The sequence below is a fragment of the Pollachius pollachius genome (genome assembly GCF_949987615.1).
Source record: "Pollachius pollachius genome assembly, chromosome: 1".
NCBI classification, from domain to species: Eukaryota; Metazoa; Chordata; class Actinopteri; order Gadiformes; family Gadidae; genus Pollachius; species Pollachius pollachius.
Window position 1 is genome coordinate 18,311,863 of NC_136934.1, and position 26,333 is coordinate 18,338,195.

Here is a 26,333-nt window from a genome sequence, read left to right on the forward strand (position 1 = left end):
CTCTCAGGGGGACAGCTCTCTTTCAGAAATACGGTGCCTGTTTAATCGTAATCCTAATAAAATAAACGTGTGGATGGTTCACCAAAGAACGCCACTATGATACGTATACCACATCATAACTGGGTGTCATCAATACTCAGGGCAAACCCATATAATACTTGACGATAAAAAATAAACACTAACATGCGCTGCCTGCAGTCGCCACTAGTGGGCCTCACCTCCATCCAGACCTCATGACGGGCGGGTTGATAAACCAGGAAGTCATTATGACAGCTTTTAACATTACATCTCAAGCATCCCGTCTTACACCACATGATGCCTGCTCAGACCCAACAAGAACTTAATGAAGACAAAAGGCACCATCCGATGTAAAAAAAAAGGGTCTGTGATTCCCTGATTTGAACACATGCACACGGGCCCAGAGGGGGTCACATAGAGGGTCCCCAGCCTCACCCAGAGTCCTCTGCCTCTTCTCAGCGGCCCCCATGTTGAAGACGTCTGGCTGGTTCCCCGTATCGGGCTTGTAGTGCGTCTCGATGTCGATGGAGAACTTCTCCACAAACGGACAGGTGTACCTGGAGGAGGAGGAGGAGGAGGAGGAGGAGGAGGAGGAGGAGGAGGAGGAGAAGGAGAAGGAGATAATGAGAAGCTGATCATGGTCCATGGTGATGATGCTTGGACCAGCTGGAGGGGGGGGGATCTTCTAGAACGTCCAATGCATTCAGTGTGCTTGCATCACAAATAAACATAAGCCCTCGTTTCGAGAAAAACAAACGGGGGCCCGATTTAGTGCCGGAGGGCTGGAGAATAAGAAGCTATTTTGAAAAAGACATGACAGCTCCCACCCCCCCACGGCCCTCCTCCTCCCTCTCCACAGGGAGAGTTAGAGCCAGGCCACCCTCACAGCCCTCCTCCTCCCTCTCTTAGCGCCTGGGTCCTCCTCCTCCCTGTCTGTTGAGAAGGAGAGTGAGGAGCCTGCTGCCAAGAGCCCCCCCCCCCCCCCTCAACGTTTCATCAACATGACGATGGATGGCTTTGATGCAGGGGCCCTTTGGATGACTGTATTGGCTCAGGATGCCCTCTGGACAGACCAATCAGGATACGCTCTGGACGGACCAATCAGGACGCCCTCGGAACCGACCAATCAGGACGCCCTCTGGATCGCCAATGAGGCGGGCCCAGCCAGAGCATTAAGAGGTGGCCGACATCAAACAGGGCAGGAGAGCAGCTGGCGGCTCGTCTCTTAAATGTCAATATCCTGTCAGCGCCTCCAGACCTTCACAGGCCCCCCAGCACTAATGAAAAGCCTGGCTGACCGGGGGTCTGTTTCCTTATTGGTGCAGCAGAGACCAGAGAGGACGCATGGTCGCACGCCACCACACCCTCACCAGTCCTCCTTTGTTTCATGATTGGATGTGAACCCACATGTCCTCAGATAGAAGACGCTTGAACAACAAAACTGCTCAGTTGAGTTCACAAAACACCAAACAACCCATTCCTCTGGGGGGGGGGGTGGAGTCACCTGGTAATGGGGTAGGGGGAGAAGTCACCGGGGTATAGGAGTAAGGGGGAGTCACCTGGTGCGGGTGTAGGGGTAGGCGTTCCAGGACTCCTCCTCCACCCTCAGCGCGGCCTTGGGCAGGATGGAGCGGAACCAGCTGGGGATGTGCATGCCGATGTGGTAGACCTTGTGGGTGTACTGGCCAGCGCCGCCCGGCCCGTCCTCGTACGGCTTGTTCTCCAGGATCTCCACGCCGCTGCCCTCGCCGCAGGTCTCCTCACGGCTCTTTTTCTGGAGGGGGGTGAGAGAAAGGGAGCAGTGCTACATGTTCAATGGGGCTGGGTATCGTGGCCAATTTCCTAAATCGAGTCGGTTTCGATTCATAAGGTTCTGAATCGATTAATCACGATTTGATTCAATCTGCTCTTAATTAATGAAAATGGCTCAACTGTGTTACAAAATACAAATGTACTTTTTCTCTTCACCTTAAACAACGGGTTTTAAGTGCAAACTTGTAAATTGGACAGTTTAAACTTGAGCTGTAAACAAAACTGTCTCAAGTCTCAAAAGTGCAATTTTGAAATTAGAAAGGAATTCCAAGTGAAAGTGTACTTGAACTACAACATTCCATCAATGCAAATTGCATTAAGGCATTGTTTATAAAAGTGCTAAAAATAATAATAATAGTAACAAGAAATCTGAAAAAAATAAAAAAATTAAAAAATCGATCTCATGCCCCGTGAATCGATATCGCCAAATTTAAATGAAATCGATTAAATCGATTTTTCTACCCAGCCCTAATGTTCAATGGACTGAATTATACAGCGCTTCTCTAACCAGCGGCCAATCAAAATGCTTTACAATACTGCTTAACATTCACACACCGACGGCGGTGTCAACCATTCAGGGCGACACCCCGATCATCGGAAGCAGTAAGGTGCCTTGCGTAGGGACAACTCGACAGCTAGGAGGAGTCGGGGATCGAACTAGCAACCTCGCGGTTGTCAACCCGCTCTACCTCCCGAGCCAAATTCCGGCCCAGTGCTGCGCTGGTTAATGCTCGTCCCAGCTTTATTAAAAACATCTGAACAAAGACACACACACACACACACACACACACACACACACACACACACACACACACACACACACACCTGAGGGTTTCCTTTGGAGGCGGTGGAGCCTGAACACACAAGGCCCTCATTGACCTAGTTCAGCCTGCCTGTACTTTGGCAAACGTTGGTAGACCATTTGTATATTCCCATAATTAGCTGACGTTCTGGAGTCACGTCAAAACTATTTGCAAAGCAGGAAGCCCCAATACCCAATCCTGGTGGCCACACCCTATCTCTATTTACATTATACACACACACACACACACACACACACACACACACACACACACACACACACACACACACACACACACGAGAGAGAAGACCCTGGGCGTGGCTTAAGGATGTCACACACTGCAGTGTCTTCACAGTAACGACAGCTTCGCTGAGCGCTTTCAAAACAGACAGGAGGAAGTGTGCCTCTTCCTGGTGTGAGCCCAGTGAACTCAGGGTTCAGACGGATGGTACTTGTGTTCCGGAAATGACCGTCTCAGCGCCGCCCAACCACTCTTCCTCATCTACCAGTGAGATCTTAAACCGGCTGCTTTTATATGCAAGCACCACAGAAAAACCTAACTTTTCCTTTTATAATGATCCATGAACATCATGTTTTATTGAACTGCGACATGATGTAGCTAGTATTTATTCTTGTACAAATAAATAACTTGAACTCTTAATCAATTATCTAAATTTGATTTGATACATTTTCTGTAGATCCACTAAACGATTAATATACTAATTGTTGCAGCACTAATTTGCAATGCTGAGCGATGCCATACCAGCGATTAACAATCAGAAGTAACGATTTCATTCAATACCTTCAAACCCAGAGACAACACCCAAGCAGGACCCATGAAGACCCAACAGCTCAACATTTAGGACTGGAGCTCCACTTCAAGCTCAACAAGTGCATGGAGATTTAAAAATAAAAACGGGTACTAATTACATGGTCAGGCTTAGATTTGAAAAGATGAGTACATGATTAGATGCAAAACTAAAAATAAATTAAAATGAGGAAGGAAAAGGCCCAATGCTAATTATATTGAGTATGAGCCTCTGAGTATGCCAAAAAACTTGGTATACATTCCTCTTCCTCCCACTGCCTGAGACCGAGAGCCAAAGAGAGAGAGCGAGCGAGAGAGCGACTGAGACTCAGATACAGACACACAGAGTCAGAGACATCGTTTTTGGTCGTCCACTTAATAAGGAAAGAGGGTTGGAGGGAAATGGAGTCGTGGAAAGTAACAGTCCTTAAGAGTTAGAGAAGAAGCCTTCTTTAAAGCCTCATTTAGTTCTTGTTGAGGAGGAGCGGAGAGTAGGAGCTGAACCCCAACCCATGTCTCCCAGTGCTACCAACAGAATCCCAGGACTAGTTGAGTCTTTAAACAGCTAATAAAAATGCCACGGAAACATCAACATATATTCGACACACTCAACGTTTTCCACTATTTCGTCTTCTGGGATGAGTGAGCTCTTTAGAAAAAGTTTAATGTAAATATTTTTTAGGAACCTATATGCTCTGCAGCGTTGATAAGAGTGTGTGTGCAGAGGGGAGCTAAAGGCCTCGCTGGCAGGAAGCGTGAGGCCACTTCCTGGTTGCCTCATGTAACCGCCACCGCTGAGGCCTTGTCGGCTGGTTTCCCCTCAAGAGGCTCCTGGACCAGACAGATCTCAGCCCCCACACTGCGACCCATACATCGTACGGGCGTCACTTCCCCCTCGCTTCCTGCACTCGAGCTGCACTCTGCGTCACAAAACCAAACCACAGCGCCGTCAGAACCTGCTGTTGACCATCAACGAAAGAGGAGGCGGCCCTTGAAGGTCATAAGACACAGTCACTGAAGACAGTGAAGGCATCAACACCCCCAGCCCACAGGGTGCCCGGCATTGGCTCCAGGGTCAACCTCCCCCCGGGGTTTTTGGTTTGCATGCTGCAGTTGCCCTGGTTACCTTGCAATGAGGAGAGGGTGAATGGTTGCCCTCGACAGTCCTCCTTTTACTTTAGAAAAAAAAGTTAGTTGCTTTCTTTCTAATCCCTTTTAAAAATCTCTCTCTAGCCCTCTTTGCCTCCCCCTTCGCTCCCCCCCTTCTCTATCTCTACCTTTTCTCCCTCTCCTCTCTCGGTGGTCAAAACCTGACCACCGTCACACACCGGCAATGTCACGGTTGCCGTGGCGACAAAAGCCTGGCATCGGCATGGGCTGCAGGGGAGGGGGGGGCGGGGTTACTGCCGGTCACTAATGGAAGAGTTCCCAGGTTCTCTCCTTTCTTCCTCTTCCGTCGGGGGTGTGCGCGGCGGAGAGGAGAAGCGGCTCGTTTCCTAGAGCGAGTTCTGAACCTCACTGGGGCTCTCTGGGAAACATGAGTAATACAGTAAGGCCCTTTGGTGGTGCAAGTAGACACTATGAAGATGTAGCACAACACAAGGCAGGCCTAACTACGTCAGTGGATTATACAACACGTCGTCAGCAGGTCCCTCTCCTCCACTTTGATCCATGCATGAATAATAGACATATTTAGACTTCAAATTTAGCGATGCAGAGTATATTTTTACATTCAGGGCATTTAGCAGACGCTTTTATCCAATGTCGGACAACAGAGAAACGACAATATATCGCTGACTGTGCAGTAAAGGTGTTCTTTGAACCAAGTGCCAAGCACTAACAATCGCTAGGTTAACCCATTTCCCGTATGTAACAAAGATAGCTAGGATAAGATGCTAAGTACTATTTTTAAGTGTGCACATTAGTCTACAGCTACCATACATGTCCCAGGGCCTGACTCTCCAACTCTCAGACTAGGCCTGGGCAGTAAAACAATAAATGATTGTATCGTGATAGACTTTTGATCAATATCAATATAAAACATGTTCAATATATATATATATATATATATATATATATATATATATATATATGAGACTGGACCACCGAATCTAGCAGCTGGGTTTGTTATACGAACACGGTTCCATGCTTATTTACAATATTTGAGTGTTTTTCATTGTTGTATCGACATTGGAGTATTTATCAATGAAGAACAGTGGACGGTCATATTAGGTGTTAAACAGAAGTGTTTAAATGCAGCATGGTAATTCCTAGTCTTTTTAGCTCATTAAAATTATCAATAGTTATCGATCAATACGAACAAGTTATATCGTGATATGTCTTTCAGCCATATCGCCCAGGCCTACCTCAGACCCTGACGTTGGATGTAAAAATACAGACTGTGATTTCCTACTTCTTGTAGGTTAAGGCCAGCTTCCCCCTGAACCTGCCCATTCTCGCACTATTGATCCAATAAAACGGTCATCTTGATTGAGCCTGCAGAGCTTCATTTGACTGGTAGAAATACGCTCGCCGTTTACAGTCCGCACGTTCTGCACTAGCTGCAGCTAAAAGCCATCCACCATCCAGCTCCAGATAAATAAGCTATTCTTAGAAACTCTACAATACTTACGCAGGATAGTCCGCGCATTCCAGCATGGACTATCCTTGAAAAGTTCATGTGAAATGATCATCACCATTTTTTACTTCTATAACATGCAGGGTGTATTCGTCCCTCTCTGCCTCCCCGGATCTGACTACAATAGCCCAGCGGCCTGGCGGCTCCGCTGCAGAGAGCCGGGAATAGATCGGCACACGCTGCGGCCGCTATGGGAGGCTTCTGCTGAGCACGTCCTTCACATTGCATCCAGAACACCATGAAACACTGAACTGAGAAAACTGGGCCATGGCAGGTGAGTGGTTAACACGAGGTGTCCTACTCCCTGAGCATGCCTCTTCAGGATGCAGAGTTTACCCACCTGCCACTTCACAGGAACTACAGGTGCGTCAGGGAAAATCTGATAACGTCAGTTCGATTTTGAATAACGTTCAATTACTTGTGTTATTTGAGTGAACCAGCATCTGCTGAACAATGACCAGTAATCTGGTTTGCAAAGACATCTCTCTTGCATCCTATCCCTTCTCCAGCCCAACCCTCCCTGTGTGTACACTGACCGGCTGCGTGGGAGAGTGGCAGTGGGAGAGTGGGAGGGCACAATCCTTTCCTGAATAGAAACAGACCCAGAAGAGAGTCCAGAGTAAGGGCTGTTCCTCGGTCGAAGGAACACTGGAACCCTTTGTTTCCTCCTTTCTGTGTTGCGCTCGGGGTGAACTCTGTAAGCAATCGGCACGATTTGGGAAACATCCTCCCTTTACAACGGCCTGTTCTGAGTGACACCGATTAAATAGTTATCTGTTGGGGATGTTTAGGTTTTGAACTTTTCTACCAACACCTAGCCTACCACTTTAGCTCCCTGAACATGCATCAGTTCATGTTGTGGCCATTATTATTATTATTCACAAGTTATCCAGGAAGATATAGCCTTCAGCACCAACCTCGAATGCACTGGATGGCTTCGCCATCATTTCCAGCAAAGAAAACAAAAATGAAATGCACTTTTGAAACAAATTTCAGCCCGTCCTGTTCAGCCCCCGCCCGCTTGTAAAACCTGAGTCAGCTCTCCGGGCTTCTGGCATGTCTCCTCCCCTTGGCAAGGATCAATCACAGCGCTGCATCCGGCAGTAGGATACCCCGTTTCTCTGAGGAATACACACTCATCATCGAGGTAAGATGCTCACCTGGATCATGTAGAGCTGGGCGATGCGGTACTCCTCCACACTCATGGGCATGGGGATGCGGTACTCCTTGATCAGCATGATGGAGCTGGAGGAGGAGGAGGAGGAGGTGGAGGAGGAGGAGGTGGGACGTCTTCAGGGTGACCACCCAATGGGGCTCGGGGGAGTAAGGGAGGTGTAGAGGGAGGGGAGAAGAAAAGAGGGGGTAGAAGAGGAAGGGGTGATGGGGAAGGGGGGGGGGGGGGGAGGGGGAGGGGGGGGGGGGGGGGGGGTTCTTATTTGTGACCCGTCCGAATCAGCTCCTCCTCATGGATGGAGCCTCCGCATGGAAGGAGCCTGGGAAGGATGGGGAGAGGGACGGACCGTGAGGCTCTGAAAATATTGGGACAACGCTGCATAACGCTATATTTCCATACATAACCTCTTCTTTTAGCTTGCATATATTCCAGCACTGCATTTATATTGATCACACACAATACATTTGAGGAACCACGCTTGAGGGCATGTCAATCAACAACACTTGAATAAAACGACAGCTAAATCTGCGGCCTATAACAAAAGACTGACAAAAACCAATCCATCACTAAAGTATTCACAGGTCGATTATACTCCAGTCCTGCAGGGAGAAAGACGAATAGACGAGGCGTTCTGCGTTCAGTACTTCGCGCGGTTTCCTCGGACCAGAAGGTTCTCCGTGGGAATCGGCTGCATAACGGCACCAGCATCCAAGTGCAGCTCCCAGTTACAAGCGCTGTTGTCCGGGCTCAAGGGTGAAGCTTTTTATAGGCAGCAGACCGCCCCGCGGCCGGCCGCCGCTCGCTGACCAAAACAAAGGCAGTAACAGAAGGTCCTCCCTCGCACACCTTGAGCAGCATCACATGGCAAAGCTCAGCAATAAGAGGGATTACTGTTGTGCAGTGGGGAGAATTACATAACTCTCTAATTGCCACATATGGCCCAGGTTTACTGCTCCATGTAAATATAATTCCGTAGCATTACCCACAGAATTCCTGAACGATTTACATGTAGTGCGTGAGAGCAGAGAGTTGACCATTTATCCAAAACATTGAATTGGCTGCCACGGGTCAGTAAATGTATATGGATACATTTGTTGGCCTTTATTCTTTGCTTGTTGCAGAGTTGTATCTTTTTTTTTTATAATTCATTGGCCTACTTAGGCTGATCAATTATGCTACTGTTAAAATTACAAAGCACTTTTATTTAATAGTCTTCAATGAAGACAGAATGTGTGAATTTCTTAAAGAACAGTTTACATTTTGGACTTGGTCCCATGGATTACTAAACCTGCCCTCCATGTTGTGCTTGGTAGTTTTATGCAATATGTCCGCACTGTTCCGTCGTCATGATCCAGTGTGTTACGTTATTACTCAGAATTCACCTCCCCCTCTTTACTGAGCCACAAAAGCTTGTGTACAAAGCTGATACCAAGGCTAGTGTTGCATTCTGGGTGTAGGGGCTGATACCAAGGCTGGTGTTGCATTTTGGGTGTAGGCGACAGATACCAAAGCTACTGTTACCTTCTGGGTGTAGGGGACTGATACCAGGGCTGGTGTTGCATTCTGGGTGTAGGGGACTGATACCAAGGCTAATGTTGCATTCCGGGTGTAAAGGGCCGATACCAGGGCAAATCTGTTCATATGACCACCTCCAAGAAATACCATATCTTACAAATATACTGTCAGGGTCAGGTTCAACCAACCAATGTGAACACATTTCTTATGACTTCTCAAATTGACCAACCAACAGCTCCTAGTTTAACTTTTACAACCTAATAAAACAAATTGTACAAGTAAGTTTAACTCACAATGTTTCTTTAAACTCCCTCCCTCCTGTGTGCATAATTTAGAGAAGACCCAACAGCTGAGCCCTTCTGTGATTGAACCAGCCTTGTAGAACCCAGTTCTCCTCACGCTCCCAGACTAGCAGATTCCCAGGCAATCTGAAGCCAGCTAGCAACATGAGCGATCTCTGCTGACCACAACCAACAAAGGCTGGCTTTGAGAGTCATTTTATTTGCTTTATTAATATTCACAATTGTGTCATGCAATGAGGACCATTTTCATGCTCTTCCTCTGGAGAAAAAGCATTTATTGACCAATATTGTCACTGGTCCAAACATGCAAATGCATGAAAATGAGTGGGTTTTGGAGGAATGGAGGTGCAGAAGAATATAAATGAATTCTCCTTGGCAAATGGGTCATGATTTAGGCTTTTTTTAGCAGAATGTCTTGATGAGAATAATCAGTTATCTAATCATTCCATTATTATCATAGCCGTTATTCAATAGGACAATATCTGAAGTTTTGTTTTTTTTAATCTGTGAAGTAAATGAAGTAAATGCAGCATGCCACCAGTTTCCACGAAATACCCAGTGTAATTCCGGCGAAAATTGAACCCAGGGTCTTTTCGGAATGAAGACCCATAAAATAAGCTTTCCAGACCCTTTTTTCGTTGATAATCGAGTATAGAGCTTGCCCAAAGTTGCCCGGAGAAATGTAACAGCCCAAATGGCTTCCATGTTATTGGTTAGGGGCACAGTGAACACTTCCAAATCTGCCTTTTTTAACCACTAATATTGCTAAAAATAGCACCAAACCTCTGCAGTTGCATAATTAGGGTCCCCACACATAAAATGAAGCATCAACAACTTATTTAGTGTACCGGGAGTGATTTAAAAAAATACTGTTTTCCAAATCTATGCCTTACCGGTAGGTCCATGTTTCCAGGAAGTCCACACAAGTCGATTACCAACGTAAATGATATAAAAGAGGCTCCAACGAATTTAAAACAGCCAAGTATCAAGAGGGGAGATTTTTAAGATGACGAAACCCAAAGAAAAACAGTATCTGGAGGGCTTATTTTATGGGTCTTCATGTTGAAAAAGACCCTGGGTTCAACTTTCTCTTAAGCATTTATTGTATGTTGTACGCGTCCTTGCACTTAAAAATAGTACTTAGCATTATGTAGCATCTTATCCTACCTATCTTTTTTGTGTACAGGGAATGGGTTAACCTAACAACTGTTAGTGCTTGGCACTTGTTTCTATGAACCTCCTTACTGTACCGACAGAGTTATATAGTTGTTTCTCTTTTTCTGACAAACTTACTTACTGTAAGTCGCTTGGATAAAAGCGTCTGCTAAATGCCCTTAATGTAGGTATAAATGTAAATGTGCCACAACTGCTGCCCAGCAGGGGACAGGGCTGCCTCCCCATCTGGGACGTCCCACATCAGCCACCTGCATGGTGTGAATGAGGAGCAGCGATGGGGTCAGCAGAGCTACCGCCTTGCTCCTGCTCTGTCCTCCAGTTCCCTTTGAAACCTCTGCCGCACAATGTGCTTGTTGTGCACAGAACCCCCCCACCTCCCAGAACCCCCCCCTCACTGAGCGGGACACCGCGGTCTGCCTAAAATAACAGTGCTCTTGGGGACGGATTGCAATGAAAAGTAGGCTAGCAGAAGAGAAGGAGAGGGCCCGGGCGCGTCCTAGCCAAGGCTCCAGCAACCCTCCAGCAACCCTTTTAAGGGCCCCTTCGGGCCCTAGCACTTAAACGGGTTGCTGGAGCCTTGGAAGCAGAATCCCCTGACGAGACCGCTCAAATCAGGTCCTGGATGAGTTCACCCCAACCATAATCCCAGGGTTTATTGTCAAGTAACTATTTAAAAACTGTTTTAGTACGGGGAGTGGGGAGGTTTACGTTGCCCTTTTGAGGGGCGAGTCTGTGAGGGCCCAGGCTTAGGGCCGAGTTTGTGAGGGCCCAGGGTAAGGGCCGAGTCTGAAGCCCTTGGAGACTCAATGTGACAAAGGGCCAGACTAATGATGCTGCACGACGGATGCTGCCACTAACCTTTAAAATTGTACAGAATATTGCTTCCGAAACGAGTTGAACCCTTCCTTTATCTCGACGTCTAGACAACTGTTAAAAGATAATCATCTGTTGAGAAACGGGTGTTGAGAGACAACAAGGAGGAGGTAAAAAAAGAAACGAGAGAGAGGGCAAGGCTGACACAGGGAGAGCGTCTCAGGGTGGGACGTGTGGCCTGAGCATAAATGTCAATGAGCCTATTGTGATCCTGCCCGTTATAAGAGACATATTTTATGGTCAGACAGGCCCCAGGGGAGACCGCTTTACAAGTTCAGGGAATTTATCAAATACTGAAGAAATCTTAAGTTAATCATTTATTCAAATCCTATTACACTCACCTATTAGGATTTCAAATTCCAAATCCAACATTAATCCAACTGAATACAACAACTTCTCTTTGGGTGAACTAGGAGAAGGTTCTAGAAGTCACATCACAGCTCACCGCTCACATCAGGGCTTACGGCCCTTATTCCATTTTCTTTACTGTCCCTCATTCATACAGTTTGTCCGTTGTCTCTCAGTCCTCTCCATCCCCCACTGCCCCTGCCTTCAGTTGGCCCCTGCCTTCAGTCCACCCCTGCCTTCAGTCCACCTCATCCATCTCCCACTCCTTTCTGTGGCATTCCTTGTGTTGCTCAACCATTCTGGACCTCAGACGCAACCACGGCACAAGGACTTTGGCCCTCGTCGTCCCCAGACTGCATGAATATAGATGAGGCCCTTTGCTTCTCCATGTTTCTACAAAGGTGTATTGGTGGCAGGGCCTTGAATACAACACAGCAGCTCATCTAAAGAAGAGATGCGGCCCACATGACATGCATCATCTGCAGTACAGACGTGTTAGGATCAGATGAGCAGCTCACGCTCCCCCGGCACCAAGCGAGAGTATCGTTACCACCACGCTCCGCCCAGGAAGAGAAAAAAAGGGAAGAGCAGAGGAAAAATGTAAATAATTTGCAAGCAGCATCTAAAAATAGCCTGGTCACAATAATCCTTGCATACGCAAGCAGCATGCGTTGCTGTTGTGCGTTTAGAGAATACGCTCATTGCCTTCTAAAAATACTGCCTCAGCTCCCCCCTGGGTTGTGACGCAACGGAGACACGTGGCTCGCCGCGTTCAGCCGTCACGCAGCTGGACCCGCGGTGCCAGGGAGCCACTCTCCAACCTCAGCGGTGGCCTTCACTGCCACAGACACACTGCCAAAGGGCCATCACAGCATCCAATAATGTGAGGCTTTCTCTGTGGCACAGACTGATGCTCCTCCTCTGGTAGTACTTAACCTCAGATGGTGAACAGACTGAAGCAGCTCCTCTGGTAGTAGTTAACCTCTGATGGTGTCTCTACCGTACAGGCTGATGCTCCACTGGTAGTAGTTAACCACTGACAGTGTATACAGTACAGGCTGATGCACCTCTGGTAGAAGTTAACCTGGGCCTTCAGGTCAAACCCAGCTAATACTGTGGTGTTCTCACCACATTAGGGTCCATCAACAATACAGAGACTACATCTTTTCAATGAACTTAGTTTCTACTCATTTCAGCTATTGCATCCATTTTTTATGGTTTGATAAAACAAAACACCATGGTGGGAGACAAAATGAAGAGCTCTACATTTCACACCACTTTTCACACACTTGCTAAACATCAACAACGTACACCACCCCGGACCAACAGAGACCACGCTCAGGTGGAACAACAGCCGGGCCTGCTGGGCCTCGTGTCCGCCCGTTTCCATCGTGGGCCCCCCCTACGCTGGAGCGCTGTAAATTTAGTCCCATTTCCAAGAGTTGGGGGGAGGGATGTGGGGTCGTGTTTGTGGAGGGTGAGTGACGTAGAACATGGAAAAGCCTGGGGGGCCAAAGGGGTGGCAGCAGAGGGAGGGGGCAGGGAGAGGGGCAGGGGTTCCCCCTCAAAGCTGTCCAATGACGCAACAACCCCCCCCCCCCCCCCCTCACTTTCAAAATACAAGTGGAAACTCTGAGCTTGTGGCAAGCCCAAAATATCACATATCATTTTCACACAACGTTGCTTTGACCTTGCGGAGCCCCCTCTCCGCTATGACAACCGCCACAAACACAGCATGCAATTCGCCGAGAGGTAATTGGAAAAATAACACATTTGATCACCTTAATTGGCTTTACAGGTTTAAGCGCCACGGGCGGGAAAATGCCAGAGGCTTACGACAACATAGTGATCGCTCCGCGCTGCTCTGCCAAGACAAACCTATCACTATCACGATATGGCTGGCATGAACAGACAAAAGTTAATAAAGTAACTAAATAAATAGAAACATTTCCTATTTAACATATCAACTTCCTTTATTATTAAGCTAATATTGTAGACATCGATTTGACTGGGTTTAACTCCCACGAGAAACACTTTATAAAGCTCATCATATTGATTATCATATTGTTTTGAAGAAGGTTTGGCAAGAGACTCCTCCAGTTCCCCCCCTAGGTTGAAGGAGCTGAGAGCAGGCTGATGCTGGAGAGTTGGTCACCCTCACACCGTACGAGTATGTGGTCAAAGATGTGACTGAGGGTCAAAGAAACAATGCTTCTGGAAGCTGCAAATGTTTTGGCCAGGTCTCTCTTGTAAGATACATGTTGAGAGATGAGCAACTTCGTTAAATAAACATTTAAGAACAAAACTTAAATTACCAGACAGTTTAACAATGACCAGAGCTTTACAACCTAATATTAGGGCAATAAAAAGGATTTGTCTACAAAGGCTGTACCGTTGTATTTGAATACTGAAGCTAAAGATTCAAGCATCTCCTCCATCAGCTTCCTCCCATGGTATCCTGTTACAACTGCTACTCATACGAGACCGGGAAAGAGTTGCGTCTGGCTAGTGCAATGGTGGAAGACATAAACTGTATAGTCTTTAAGAATGAAATGCAACTTTGTTGGACCTCCTCAACTCTTGTATTGCAAGCACCTTTTCACAGGAAGGAGGAGAACATTTGTTTACCTATTGTACAACAAAATCTGTGTTAACCTCCTCTAAAACAGACTTGTATCTTTGTGATTACATAATCCAGCAGGTAGGAGTTACCTTCCAAACCAAAACACATCTGTTACATAAGAGGGGTCACCATTGGCTTACAGGTGACCACTCATCAACACATTATCATAACCCTGTGATCACATGGGCTCCTAATGTAATCAACACAAAACAGCCCCCTGGAAATAGTGTTTGACCTTTCTAGGAAAATCCCATTAATCTTGAATTAATCAATTTAGTGCTACGTTTGAATTATTCAACTTTTCAGTTTAGTTTCCTCTCTCTGTCAAGAGGCTAGAATCACATAGACAAAGCACATGTGGAAGTACAACAGAAACTCAGACAAATACCTGCAGATCTCAATCACATGATCCAAATTTCATGAGGCAAAGCCAACCCAGGTGAGAATAGCATTTTTCCTAGTGGGCTAATCCACGCCTTTCCCCACACCTGTCTGGTTCAGTGTAGAGCTCCCGCCAGCCGGTTCTACCCAGTCCCAGACACATTGTTGCTACCATCGGCATTAGTTGGACTATTGCTAATGAGTTAGTCTTGAAATATATTGAATGGATGTGTTAGATGCAGCCCTCTTAGTCATACATTTTAAATCATAATATTTAACTGATCCCTGTGATTGTATGGATCCATTGACACATTATGTTTTGGAAACAGAGAGACAGGCTAAGACCCAGTCATAGCGCGTTGCGCCCCCACCCCCTCCACTTCTAAACCAACACCACTATTTGTGTTAAGCGGTGACATTGGAGATGGCTCAGACAGTGTTGATGAGAGTTTAAGGGGCAGGCTATTCTAAACAAGTCCACGGTCATGAGAATAACTCTCCACCGGCACGGTTAAGGCAAGGCACCAGCCGATCCACAGCATCTGTTCAACACTACATTTTGTATACATTAAGCAAATAGTGTTTTACATGCTGGGGTCAGTAGCAGAACGTTTATCATAGGGTCCATTAATCCTGAAGAAGGTTAAGGATTGCCCAAGTGCACAGAGACCTGGTTGTTATAAAGGGACGACACACAAAGGTCATATAAGGTTTTGATGCAATGATCAAATCAATCAGTTCAATTAACTTTAATACAATGACAACTGTTCTGAAATGTCAAATCTGGGAAGACCTGGTGTGTAGTTCACAGTGCAGAAGACCTGGTCACATGGTGTGTACTTCCCAGGTCAGAAGACCTGGTCTGTAGTTCCCAGGTCAGAAGACCTGGTCTGTAGTTCACATGTTAGAACTAGAAGACCTGGTCTGTAGTTCACATGTTAGAACTAGAAGACCTTGTCTGTAGTTCACATGTTAGAACTAGAAGACCTGGTCTGTAGTTCACAGGCTAGAAATAGATTACCTGGTCTGTAGTTCAGAAGAAGACCTGGCTTGTATTTTGAAGTGGCAGTGGTTGAAGATATTGTATAATAGTTGAGGACTAAATGAAACTATTGTATGAAAGTGAATATAACTGTATAAACTGTTAGCCAAATGTTCATTCATTACATCCTGACATCGCCAGACAAATTCTCAAATGTGTGTGTGGAACCTCTCAGTTCTGTTTTCAAGGGGCACAGGTCAAAGTGCCTCTGGACGCAATTGATGGACATACAGCCAATCAGAGCAAAGAATCGTGTGACACATCAAGCGCCCCGTTCTTGGTTGTTTATGAAGTTGCCTCAACGACACTCCCATAGGGCGCTCCTCTTTCAGTCATCGTATCAAACCCGCCCCCTTTTAGTTAAAGGGTTGTGATTGGCCGACTCGGGCTAGGTCGTTTGATTAATATATTTGCCATAATAACCAAGAAAAACATATCAAGTCGGGACATCAAATATCTTTTTACGGGACGTTGGGGAGAAAAATAGCAAAAAATGTGAAAATTCATGAATAACATTTCAATACCTTCTCCTTCATTACATGGCGTGTTCCCCAGTCAGACCGCCAGATCTGGGGTCAGCTCTGCTCCTACCGGGCCTTCAGAGAGAATCATTCATATAATGATCCTATCAAAGGAAATTATGCTTTGTGGTAGAATAGAATATGAATGAAGCATAGAAATGATGGCCACAGAACGCACGGGATAAATAGATTTAGCTTGAGGGCAAGACATATTCCTTCTCGTCCCATCCTCTCTGTGATTACTTCAACAGGAGGTTACCATGGAGACAAAGAAGAACCTCTCCTCATTGGCTGCCCCGCTGAAGTCAGCATGACGAGGAGAGCGGAGACTGATATAGTTTATCTCCAGTCTCCACTTTCCCTCACCACCTCCTCCTATACCATGAGTCTATAGACACATCGTAGTTAAACTCCCTCTCCTCCTCTAGAGACACATCCTAGTTAAACTCCCTATCCTCCTCTATAGACACATCGTAGTTAGACTCCGTCTCCTCCTCTAGAGACACATCGTAGTTAAACTCCCTCTCCTCCTCTATAGGCACATCGTAGTTAAACTCCCTCTCCTCCTCTATAGAGCATCGTTGTTGGACTCCCTCTCCTCCTCTATAGACACATCGTAGTTAAACTCCCTCTCCTCCTCTATAGACACATCGTAGTTAAACTCCCTCTCCTCCTCTATAGGCACATCGTAGTTGGACTCTGTCTCCTCCTCTATAGGCACATCGTAGTTAGACTCTGTCTCCTCCTCTATAGGCACATCGTAGTTAGACTCCGTCTCCTCCTCTCTAGGCACATCGTAGTTGTACTCCCTCTCCTTCTCTATAGAGAGTGCTTCAATACTGTGCAACAGCAACTGCTATTTTGAGGATTTTGTGGAACCACAAAGCACACATCCATCGATTTTAGTGTTAAAAAAAATATAGTAAAATCTTTTTTTAGAACAAAACGAAATACAAAACATGCCTTTGATTTATTAAGCTCAGCAGAGAGATTAAACACCTCAAGTGGTGAAAATTCACAGTGGAAATAGATCCAACTGTATTATTATATTAACTAGCGTGGTGGTGATCTGGCCAGGATAATTATAAAGATAAGGGCAGATAGAAAGGATGTAGGATGAGGTGTTGAATGAGGCTCTGCATCCCCTCCTATTATCAGCTGAAGCTCATCCTTCAGCTACATGAGAAGTTCACCCAACAGTTGATATGTTTGAGGGAAAATAAATAGAAAACTAACTCAGCCACCAAACACTAAAATAAAACCAACCAGTAATGTGGTGCCAGGTTCCAGCGGTCCCCAGATACGTACTTAACGTCAAACAAAGCCAACTGTCAACACATTCTAATTACTATCAAGTCTATCAACTTGTCAAATTAACACTGCCTCCTTTTGGTACCCGAATCCAACAGATGCAGTTGTACAAATAAAATAAAAAAAGAGATTGGACCAATAAACAGAGATGGACAAAGGCCGAGAGAGATAATATGTTTGGACTGCCCCATATAAGGCCATTTCCAGGGATTCTAGTGGTCATGTGACTCGTATCTCCATGAGTTCTGAGCTCAGGAGTGGTCTACTCTGAGGACCGACCGGACCTCCGCAGACCCTTCCATTCTCACCCGAACCAGGGCCTCTGATACCAAGTCAACCTCGATGCCAAACCGTCTGTAGCCGTTCCCCAACATGCCGACAGTAAACACACGCAGGGTCACCATGGCGACACTGAGGCCCTCTGCAAAGGACAGCTATGATACTGGGAGCCTTGTGATAAAAGACTCAGGGAAGATGGTGGTGTGTTGGGGGTTACGGTCTGAAGGGTATACTTTTAGCCCATGCTAGGGTGACCAGTGGAGGACACCCAGAAGGGCTGGTAGAGAGAGGCTGTAGCTTCTCATTTGACATGATGGCTCTGACTCAGCCGCCATGCTAGCTTGGGGGTGGGGGGGGCACGGCGCTCACACAGGCATACATTGATCGATGGAACTGGCACACGCAAACACGCACACAGAGACACACACACACACACACACACAGAGACACACACACACACACACCCTCTCTCTACCGTTCCCACTGGGTCTCCATTCCAGGGTTCCTCTTCTATACATGGGTTTCCTGATTCTATACATGGACAGGATGTCCTGAACAACACGCCACATACGCGGGGATTTGAATGTATGCAAATTAAAAACCTTGAAGCTCTCAGGCCCACGTCAACGGCGGCCATGCTACAGCACCTCGCTGACGAGGGGGAACGCCCTTGCATCCGTGGGCCGTTTCTGCCAACGCCAAACGGCCATGGCGTCACAGGCCAAAGTACACACCTTTGACTGCTCTCCATAAACATGAGGAAAGGATGATTGATGGCCGCTTACGGGGCAACCGTCAGTCTTTAGTCTTTATCTTAGTCTCCTCATATAAAACCTTTCTGAAGAGCCAGGTTGTCCCCTCGCGGTTATTGTCCCTGCACCAAAAACTTTGGACTGCAAGTCAGAACACAAAAAAGGAGCCTGTTTTTATTATTTTGAGCGATTAACATAAATTCAAATGCTTGTTTTTTTTAAGTCCTTTAATGAATATTTTAAAACTAGGACAGCAGTCACGCTAGGCATCTACGGCCCATACACGCCGACCCCAGACACCGCACTTCACGTCAGGACTCCGGTGAGACTCCTGTGACAGGTGGGGGGTGGGTCACAGGGGCGGGGGGCGGGGTTCTGTCCAGACAGACATCATGGGCCAAACCATGTTAGGCATGTAAAATAAGGCCTTAATACCAGGTGTCCGAAATGATCCTCCACTGGGGGACGGGGCTTTTTGTTTACTAAGACAGCCAACTAAAGGGCCCCCTATGGACGCGATGCGACAAACTTGAGACCTGCTTACTGGGAATGCAAAATCGTTGACCATTTTGAAAAATTTAGCGCAATCAGGGGCTGAACAATATCTGTGTTACCAATCCGGACTGATAAGAGAAATCCTGACAGGCACCATGAGGATACCGAGATACTCTGAATACCAGGATAGACTTGGATTACCCCTAGAGATGTCTGGGCACACAGGAATAAGGTGTATCACGGTGTCACCACGGTCACCTTGTGGTTGAAGGGCTCAATATGCGGTTTGCTCTGAATCTGACTGAATACGAGAGAGCGGTTGAATTCCTGGCTGTTCCGTTACATTCCACAAAATGCATTCAACACCATGAGACCAACCGAAAACAAACACTTAACCGGCCAATAATAAACCAGAAAGATCCTCGTTCAAAACGTCACAAGGAGTTTCCCGAGGGTTAGCAGCTGGGTCCAACATGCTCTCCGTGTCTGCTTTAACAGGCGATGCTTTGTGGGGCCTAAGTGGTACTTGTCTGTGGGAGACTGTCCAGTCGTTTGCAGGGTAGCATACCATCAGGCGTGAAGAGGACTGAGCGTTCAGACCCTGTTCACTTTGGGAAAGCAGTAAATCTGCATTAAAGTAAAGAGCACAAAGAATTGACTTCAGCCAAATCTAACACGGTTCTTTAAGACCATCCTTGAGGGTAGTTGGTTGATCTTCTGGAACACTAAATAGTTGTGCCCATCATAGACAAAGTGGCTTCTGAATGACTGAGGAAACTCCTAATAAGGGCTTAAAGACTTGGAAAGCTGCTCTGTAACTTATCAAAAGGTTTGCTACAGACATTTTTAAACATCAGCACAGATTAGCTCTATTGCAACAAGAAATAGTAAATGAACCATGTAAAAAAATATTTAATAAAAAACTGAAGAGATAGACAGGCATTCCAAAAGTAAGGTGTGTTATAACAAGGATTATGGCCATTACCTTACAGGCCTATGTTGTCATGAATGCATGCCAGGTATAGTTTTACAGCCGGATATGTGCAAAATATCAGCCAAACCTTTCTGCCCGATACTGTACGAAGTAGGGGTAGCTTTATAAATCCAACGTCACATGACAGAAGCAGGGCTTCCAAATCACTGCAGATACTATTCTTTAGACAACAGATGAAAATAAATAGGTTCGTAATTTCCAAGAATTTTACTGATTCCATGTTTGAAAAAAACATTTTCAATTAAGGGCAGGGGGAGTAATTCCACACATAGGTGCCAGAAACAAAGTTGGCTATAGGATGCAGGCCTATAGGTCCAGCAGCAGCCCTCTACCTGCAATCAAATGCTGTCAGCCTGAAGGCTTTTTAGCTGAAATCCCAAATGTAGAGGTAATCGTGAAGCCAAACAATTGTAATTCTTTGTGGTTTAACCACCCTATTAATATTGACTATAAAATAAATCCCTTCTCCTTACTAGATCAGGTGGACCCAAACACATGGTTCTGCTCTCACGGTACAGGAGTGTCCAGATTTGAATCAGGTTATTAATGTATACATTTTTTTTTACTTACTTCGATAACATTGTGTCATTGAGTAACATCGAGTGTCATAATCAATCTAACTGACAGGAAGTGTGTCTCATTTTGCTTGCTGAACTGAATTTGATTCTGGGATGATCAGTCCCAGAGCACTGTGGGCAAAGATACAGGATGACGAATGTAAGATGATTATCAGCAGCTTTTGGATTTAAAAAAACATACCAAATACGTTTTCCTGTAAATTTATGTATTAAGAGTGACCATAACAAACAAGCATAAAGATGTCTGACACGTTACTTGGCGATATGTTGTAATAAGCCTATGTACAGCCCACATACTGAATGTTCCTCTCTCTTTAGTTACAAAACCAATACGAGTTCCTATTACGTGTAAGAATCAAAAGTTATACTGCAAGCTTGCATGGTGTTGCAGGCCTTAACGTGATGGTTCTGGTTTGGGGATGATCCACGTCGAGAGTCACAGAAACCGAAAGAATCGACTCGGCTAAAATAAGGTCTAGATGATTCCAGGTCAAGATAATTCCTTCATGAATTACATAACTGTATAAACTAGACCAATTAATCATTAACTCTCTGTTCCTCCTTTGTCCTGCATTAGTCCAAAATACACGAGAGTGCACCGGTTATCAGATGGACCAGGTTGATAACGTGTCCACCGCCCTTTAAACAGTCCCATAAACCCGTCACTCTGTTCTGTTGACGGCCCGAGCTCTGCAGCGTTTCATTAGAAGTTCCACTTTCCCTCTTGGTATTACGCAACATCGCTCAGAGACCACCTGGGGAGCAGAGAGAAGGTGGGCGGGGATTCAAACCATACCGCCGTACGCTTCTAGCGCAGACCACCATGAGGACCACCGGTTGGGGGCTTTCTAGTTTATCGCTTTCTACAGATCATCAGAATCACGCAGCAGACGCATTTCAATGAGACGAGGGCATCGTCAGAGGTTAACTGCAAACAGTCCGCCGTTGGTAATGAGCTGCAATGTCAGGACATATTTCTGTTGGCGATCTGCATCCTGATGACCACCACTACTGTTGCTGCGGGTTAATGATGTCTACAAAACATCTATGATGTCTACAAAACATTGTTCTGTACATTACTGCCACCTTACCATGGGGGGGGGGGGGGGTTTCTAGCACCGAATGCTGAACGGCAGTGAGTTCTGGTCCATGTTCCCCTCTGAGTGACACCCCCCCCCACGGGTCAGTCTCACCAAGCTGATACGGTTTTACAGACCAAAGAACAACAATTGACTTTTGGTTCAAACAATCCAAGCTAGTACATTTAAGAACACGGCCTGTCTGGTACATTAATACATGCATTATTACTTTCTCGGTCGAATTCTCAAGCACTGTGTGTAATAAGTAACATAGTACAAGTTGTAGTGATAGTACAATATTAGCACAATAGTAGTAGTAGTAGTAGTAGTACATTTGAAGTACAACCACTGCTTCATTTTCAACGGCAATCAGGCCTACAGCAGCCTGACAGCCCATTGGTTGCTGCTGCCAGACTACTAGAAAAATAAGGTTCAGCCCAGGAGGGAACACTTAAAACAAAGAAAACCAGTCGGGTAGCAAAAAGAAGAAAGAAAGTCCTGTACGCCATGAAGACTGGTTAGGAGAAGACCCAGACAGATGGCGTGGGAGCAGCAGATTATGACCTCAGAAACACAGTTTGACAACACAAGGCTTCTCTAAACATTAATGCAACATGTGTCTTTGATGAGAAGGAATAGGGGCTGGCATATCAGCTGACTAGGGCCGGCACCATGGAAACGTTATTATCACCATAAACATCTGCATTTTATTCACAAAAGGCGCATTGTGACCTTCTAATTATATTGTTAAACAGGCCACTGATGTTAAAGTAATTTAACAAAGTATTTATTAATCATTTACTTATCATAATTCAGTAGGGACTAAACTATAAAACTGGGAATTACGTTAAACCAATATCTTAATTTCAAACCAATCAAAAGAAGATTGATGACCAATGAAAACTGACTTATTGTCAGGCGGGAAATACCTGAAAACATCTTATAATAACCCTGTTTATAAGAAGTTTCAGGCCTTCGATTATGCAAAATGGAAATGTATGTCAAATGTGATGTCGAGCCAGGCTTAGATACCACTAAGGAATGAGGGCGGGCTCTCGTCATTCTCCGCTATTATCATGTGGGTAGGTATAGATTCAGGTTTAGATCAAGTCGTTCTAGATTCAGGTTTAGATCGACAAACACCATGACGTGGTTTACAGCCGACTGAAGACCGGGGTGTGAAACACGCAGTGACATTTACAGGGCCCGTTTCTACACGTTGAACTAGTAATCACAAACTTTGGCACGCTACTATAACGGGCTAGAAACGTGAGCAACACACAACCAGCACGTTCTGCCTCTGTGTCAACAGCGGAGAAGCTGGCCTGTCTGTGCTCTTGTGTTGATTATCCGGGCGAAGGGCTGTACCTGAATGGCACGAGTGTCATATCAAGTCAAACGTACATTGATTTGTTTGTTTGATTGCAGGTATGTTCAGCTGCTGTCCTGATAGACAGCCGATCTTCTGTAACAGTGAGCATCCTGAGCAGAAGTCTTCTGTGATAGCGAACATCCCGATAAGAGCAGCAGTGGGTCCGTGACTCACCCAGCAGACTTGCAGTCGCTGGAGAAGTGAAAATTAAGTTGAATGCCACTAACATGTTCTGACGGCGTTGACATACTTGCAACAATGCAGGATGTGTGATCACGCTGCGTTCTGCTCTCCAAAACAAAACCAAAACACTGCGTTCTGCTCTCCATTATAGAACCAAAATACTGAGTACACCCCGTTTCGATATCAAAGACCGTCGTTTTAGAACGGGTACTTAGGGGCTCATTTGTGTTGACTTAGCAAGTGCAACCAAATGCAGTCGTCGTGGCGTGTTAGCCAATGAGATGCAACTGGTGATCTACCTGTGGCCGAACCCTGTGAAGAGCTTTATGGTGGACGTCTGGGACCAGACCAGGAGGTACCTCCAGTGCGCACCACCACTTTTAAGGTTAGAGTCGGAGGAGGAAAGGCAGAGGAATCCTCCGTACTAAACTAATACATCACGGTGGGATGCCTTCATTATCGCACGGAGCCGTTCAGCGTTCAGATGATCGACTTCACGTCACTGAGCAGAGCAGAAACAGAGCTGGAGTAAACACTCCATCTTTATACCAAGTCCACCGTTTAGTTACCTAGCAACATCCCAGCATGGTTATCACAGACTGGTCCTCACATACCTGGTCAGCCGGTCCGATCCACGGTCCACACGGGACCCGGGACATCCAGTTCCCAGGCACGCTGTCCTCCTCGTAGTTCACCAGACGGGTTCCTAAACACCGGTACGTTAGGTCAACCAAAAAACGGCCACCGATCCCGTTGGCATCAGTGGAACCTGAGTGTGTTGATGTCCGAAACGTCGCTGCCCTGTAACGCCCGCGACATGGGAGGAGGAACACGTTTCAAATCAGGGCGCTGGGTGCAGAAACATCTCGACAGCGGAGATGCACTGGGTCAGACCAGGGTTCTGGTTCAGACCAGGGTTCTGGGTCAGACCAGGGTTCTGGGTCAGACCAGGGTTCTGGCTCTCCTGACGGCCCGGGGCATCGGAGCGCTGAAGACCACAAGCTGAAACGCTAGGTCGAGGAGAGGCTAACGCGACCCACTAAACGTCCTTGGTATCTACACTTTTTCGGTTGGACAGCCGTGATCGTCTGGGAGGAGAAATCTCAGCCGAGGAGCTCCTTCCACTTCCTAGAATCCAAAGTACAGCAGGAACATGGATGACGAGCAGCCATCCTCAGTCTACACTACGCCTTTTACCGCTGCTCCACCGTCCGCAGCAGACCCAGGATCAGCCGCCGAGTCACACGGTTTGAAACGCCTCCTGTCGGCCGAACAGTCGCGATGCATCCGAGCGGCGACGCACTTCCGCAGAACGCACGCAGTAGCACCCCCGTGCGGAGGCTTTAGGAATAATACGCAATAGCACCCCGTGCGGAGGCTTTAGGAATAACATGCAGTAGCGCCCCCGTGCGGAGGCTCTAGAATAACATGCAGTAGCGCCCCCGTGCGGAGGCTTTAGGAATAACATGTAGTAGCGCCCCCGTGCGCCAATCTTTTTCGTAGGATGGTAGGGGCAAGTACCGCTGTTTGGAGGAGTTTATGGTTAGGTTTAGGGTTCTGGTAAGGGTGAGGGTTAACCCTAAACCTAACCCTAACCAATCGGAGGAGAGCCATTCTAACCAATCAAAGGCGAATCAGAGGTGAAAAAGGCAGTACTTGCCCCTACCATCCTACGAAAAAAGATTCGCCCCCCGAGCGGAGGGTTTAAGAATAACACGAAGTAGCGCCCCGTGCGGAGGCTTTAGAATAACGCGTCTCTGAGAGCATGCTGTGTCTAGGAGATAAAACACACAAAGTTTGTATCCTGTCATTACACGGCGCCCGGGTATTGACTATATATTTGGAAGCCTTGCATAATGTCTAAACTATAACACCTGCTTTTATTCATAGCTATGTCAAGTCAAGAAATAAAAATAATTTTAGGAATTTTCATGTCGATTGACTGCGCGCTCAGATTACATCATATAACTCCCGGTTCACTCACAGACTTCAACTCAATAACCTAGTCTGTGGTTCTTCACTGACGCTGTCTCAAAGATTAACTTTCCCAGTTGGCCCAACTACTATCTTTATATATCTGTACATAGCTAATAAATGCAGATGTTGCTTTACAAATTACCCCAAAAGTGTAAAAGTAGAACTTCCTTCCACACACCTTAATGCTCCGTGTTTCCTTACAGCCTTCTTCTACACACAGGGATCCATTTAACCAGGCATTCATATAAAAAAAACACCAAGACATTCTGCCTCCCGATTGGCTGCCTAGTAGGAAGTCGTCCTGATATCCTGTTTACGTCATTGATTATTTCGTTTGACCTGACCGATGTGAGGGCCCCATACTCTTCACGTGTTGTAAATGTTATGTTTCCACATCATGTTTAGTGTGAGGAGGATCTGACCGGCTGCTATGGGCTCGGTGCTGCCGCTGATCAGTTCCGTGTACTCAGCGTCCAGGCGGATCCCTTGGGGGAGATCTCTCACCAAAGCTCCGCTTCTGAGGGTCGCTCCTGTTGCAGGACCTGCGTGGGTTTTAGCAGCTGGGAAAAGGGACCTCATAGATATTCCTGTCCTGAACGAGGAAGACCTCGAAGAACAATTCGTTCGAGGGTCGGGACCGGGCGGGCAGGCTACGAATAAAACCAGCAACTGTGTGGTGCTCAAGCACATCCCCACTGGGATTGTAGTGAAGGTATGTAAATCACGATCATCTGTGCATGGACGTCTGTGCATTGGTCTCTGGTATTGAGAATGAACACCACTAGCCCTCCTGGGTCGTGCGGGCTTATTGTCACCTTTCCGCCTTTTATTTCCCCAGTGTCATCAAACAAGATCCGTGGAAACAAACCGAAAACGTGCTCGAGAGATCCTGAGAGGAAAAGTGGATATTGCATGTAAAGGAGAAGACAGTGAAATCATCAAGAAGAAGATGGAGTCCATGCAGAGGAAACAAGAGAAGAGGAAAAACGCCAATGACAATCTAGAGAAAAAGAGGATGTTCAAAGAAGCCCTTGCAGCGGAGATGAAAACCGTAAAGTGACAGATGATTGTAATATTCAGTGTTGTATATGTCTTTCAGTGTGTGAGTGTAAATAATGACATTAAGAATTGTGGATAACAATGATTGGCTGTTCTGGATAAGAATGTCATTGTTATGTTTTGAATAAGGAAACCGACAGATTCTGTTCTCAATAAAGATTACATTTAAGAAACATATTTCGACGATATTTTTGAGTAAGAAGTCAGAACCTGAGGGAGAT

General features: G+C 46.3%; 2 protein-coding genes across 7 annotated transcripts in view; one reads left to right on the forward strand and one right to left on the reverse strand.

Moving 5' to 3' along the window:
• LOC307077373 (membrane-associated phosphatidylinositol transfer protein 2-like) overlaps positions 1 to 25,274 on the reverse strand; it is a 48,817-nt gene extending 23,543 nt beyond the window's left edge. For 2 of the 6 annotated variants that reach the window (XM_079738780.1, XM_079738777.1), the window contains exons 1-4: positions 23,691 to 24,708; positions 7,239 to 7,571; positions 1,578 to 1,792; positions 454 to 575 (exon numbers count right to left, since the gene is read on the reverse strand). In XM_079738780.1, the coding sequence (XP_079594906.1) occupies positions 454 to 575; positions 1,578 to 1,792; positions 7,239 to 7,316 (415 nt within the window). In that variant the 5' untranslated portion in view covers positions 7,317 to 7,571; positions 23,691 to 24,708. Of the gene's footprint in view, positions 1 to 453; positions 576 to 1,577; positions 1,793 to 7,238; positions 7,572 to 23,690; positions 24,711 to 25,231 lie in introns of those variants that run through there. The other 4 variants (XM_079738778.1, XM_079738782.1, XM_079738779.1 and 1 more) reach the window with 4 other exon arrangements.
• Positions 25,275 to 25,400: 126 nt separating this feature from the next.
• mtrfr (mitochondrial translation release factor in rescue) lies at positions 25,401 to 26,275 on the forward strand. The gene is made up of 2 exons (XM_079747323.1): positions 25,401 to 25,765; positions 25,892 to 26,275. Exons 1-2 carry the CDS (start codon positions 25,484 to 25,486, stop codon positions 26,111 to 26,113), a joined length of 504 nt encoding a protein of 167 aa, XP_079603449.1. The 5' UTR covers positions 25,401 to 25,483; the 3' UTR covers positions 26,114 to 26,275.
• The last annotated feature ends 58 nt before the right edge of the window (positions 26,276 to 26,333 follow it).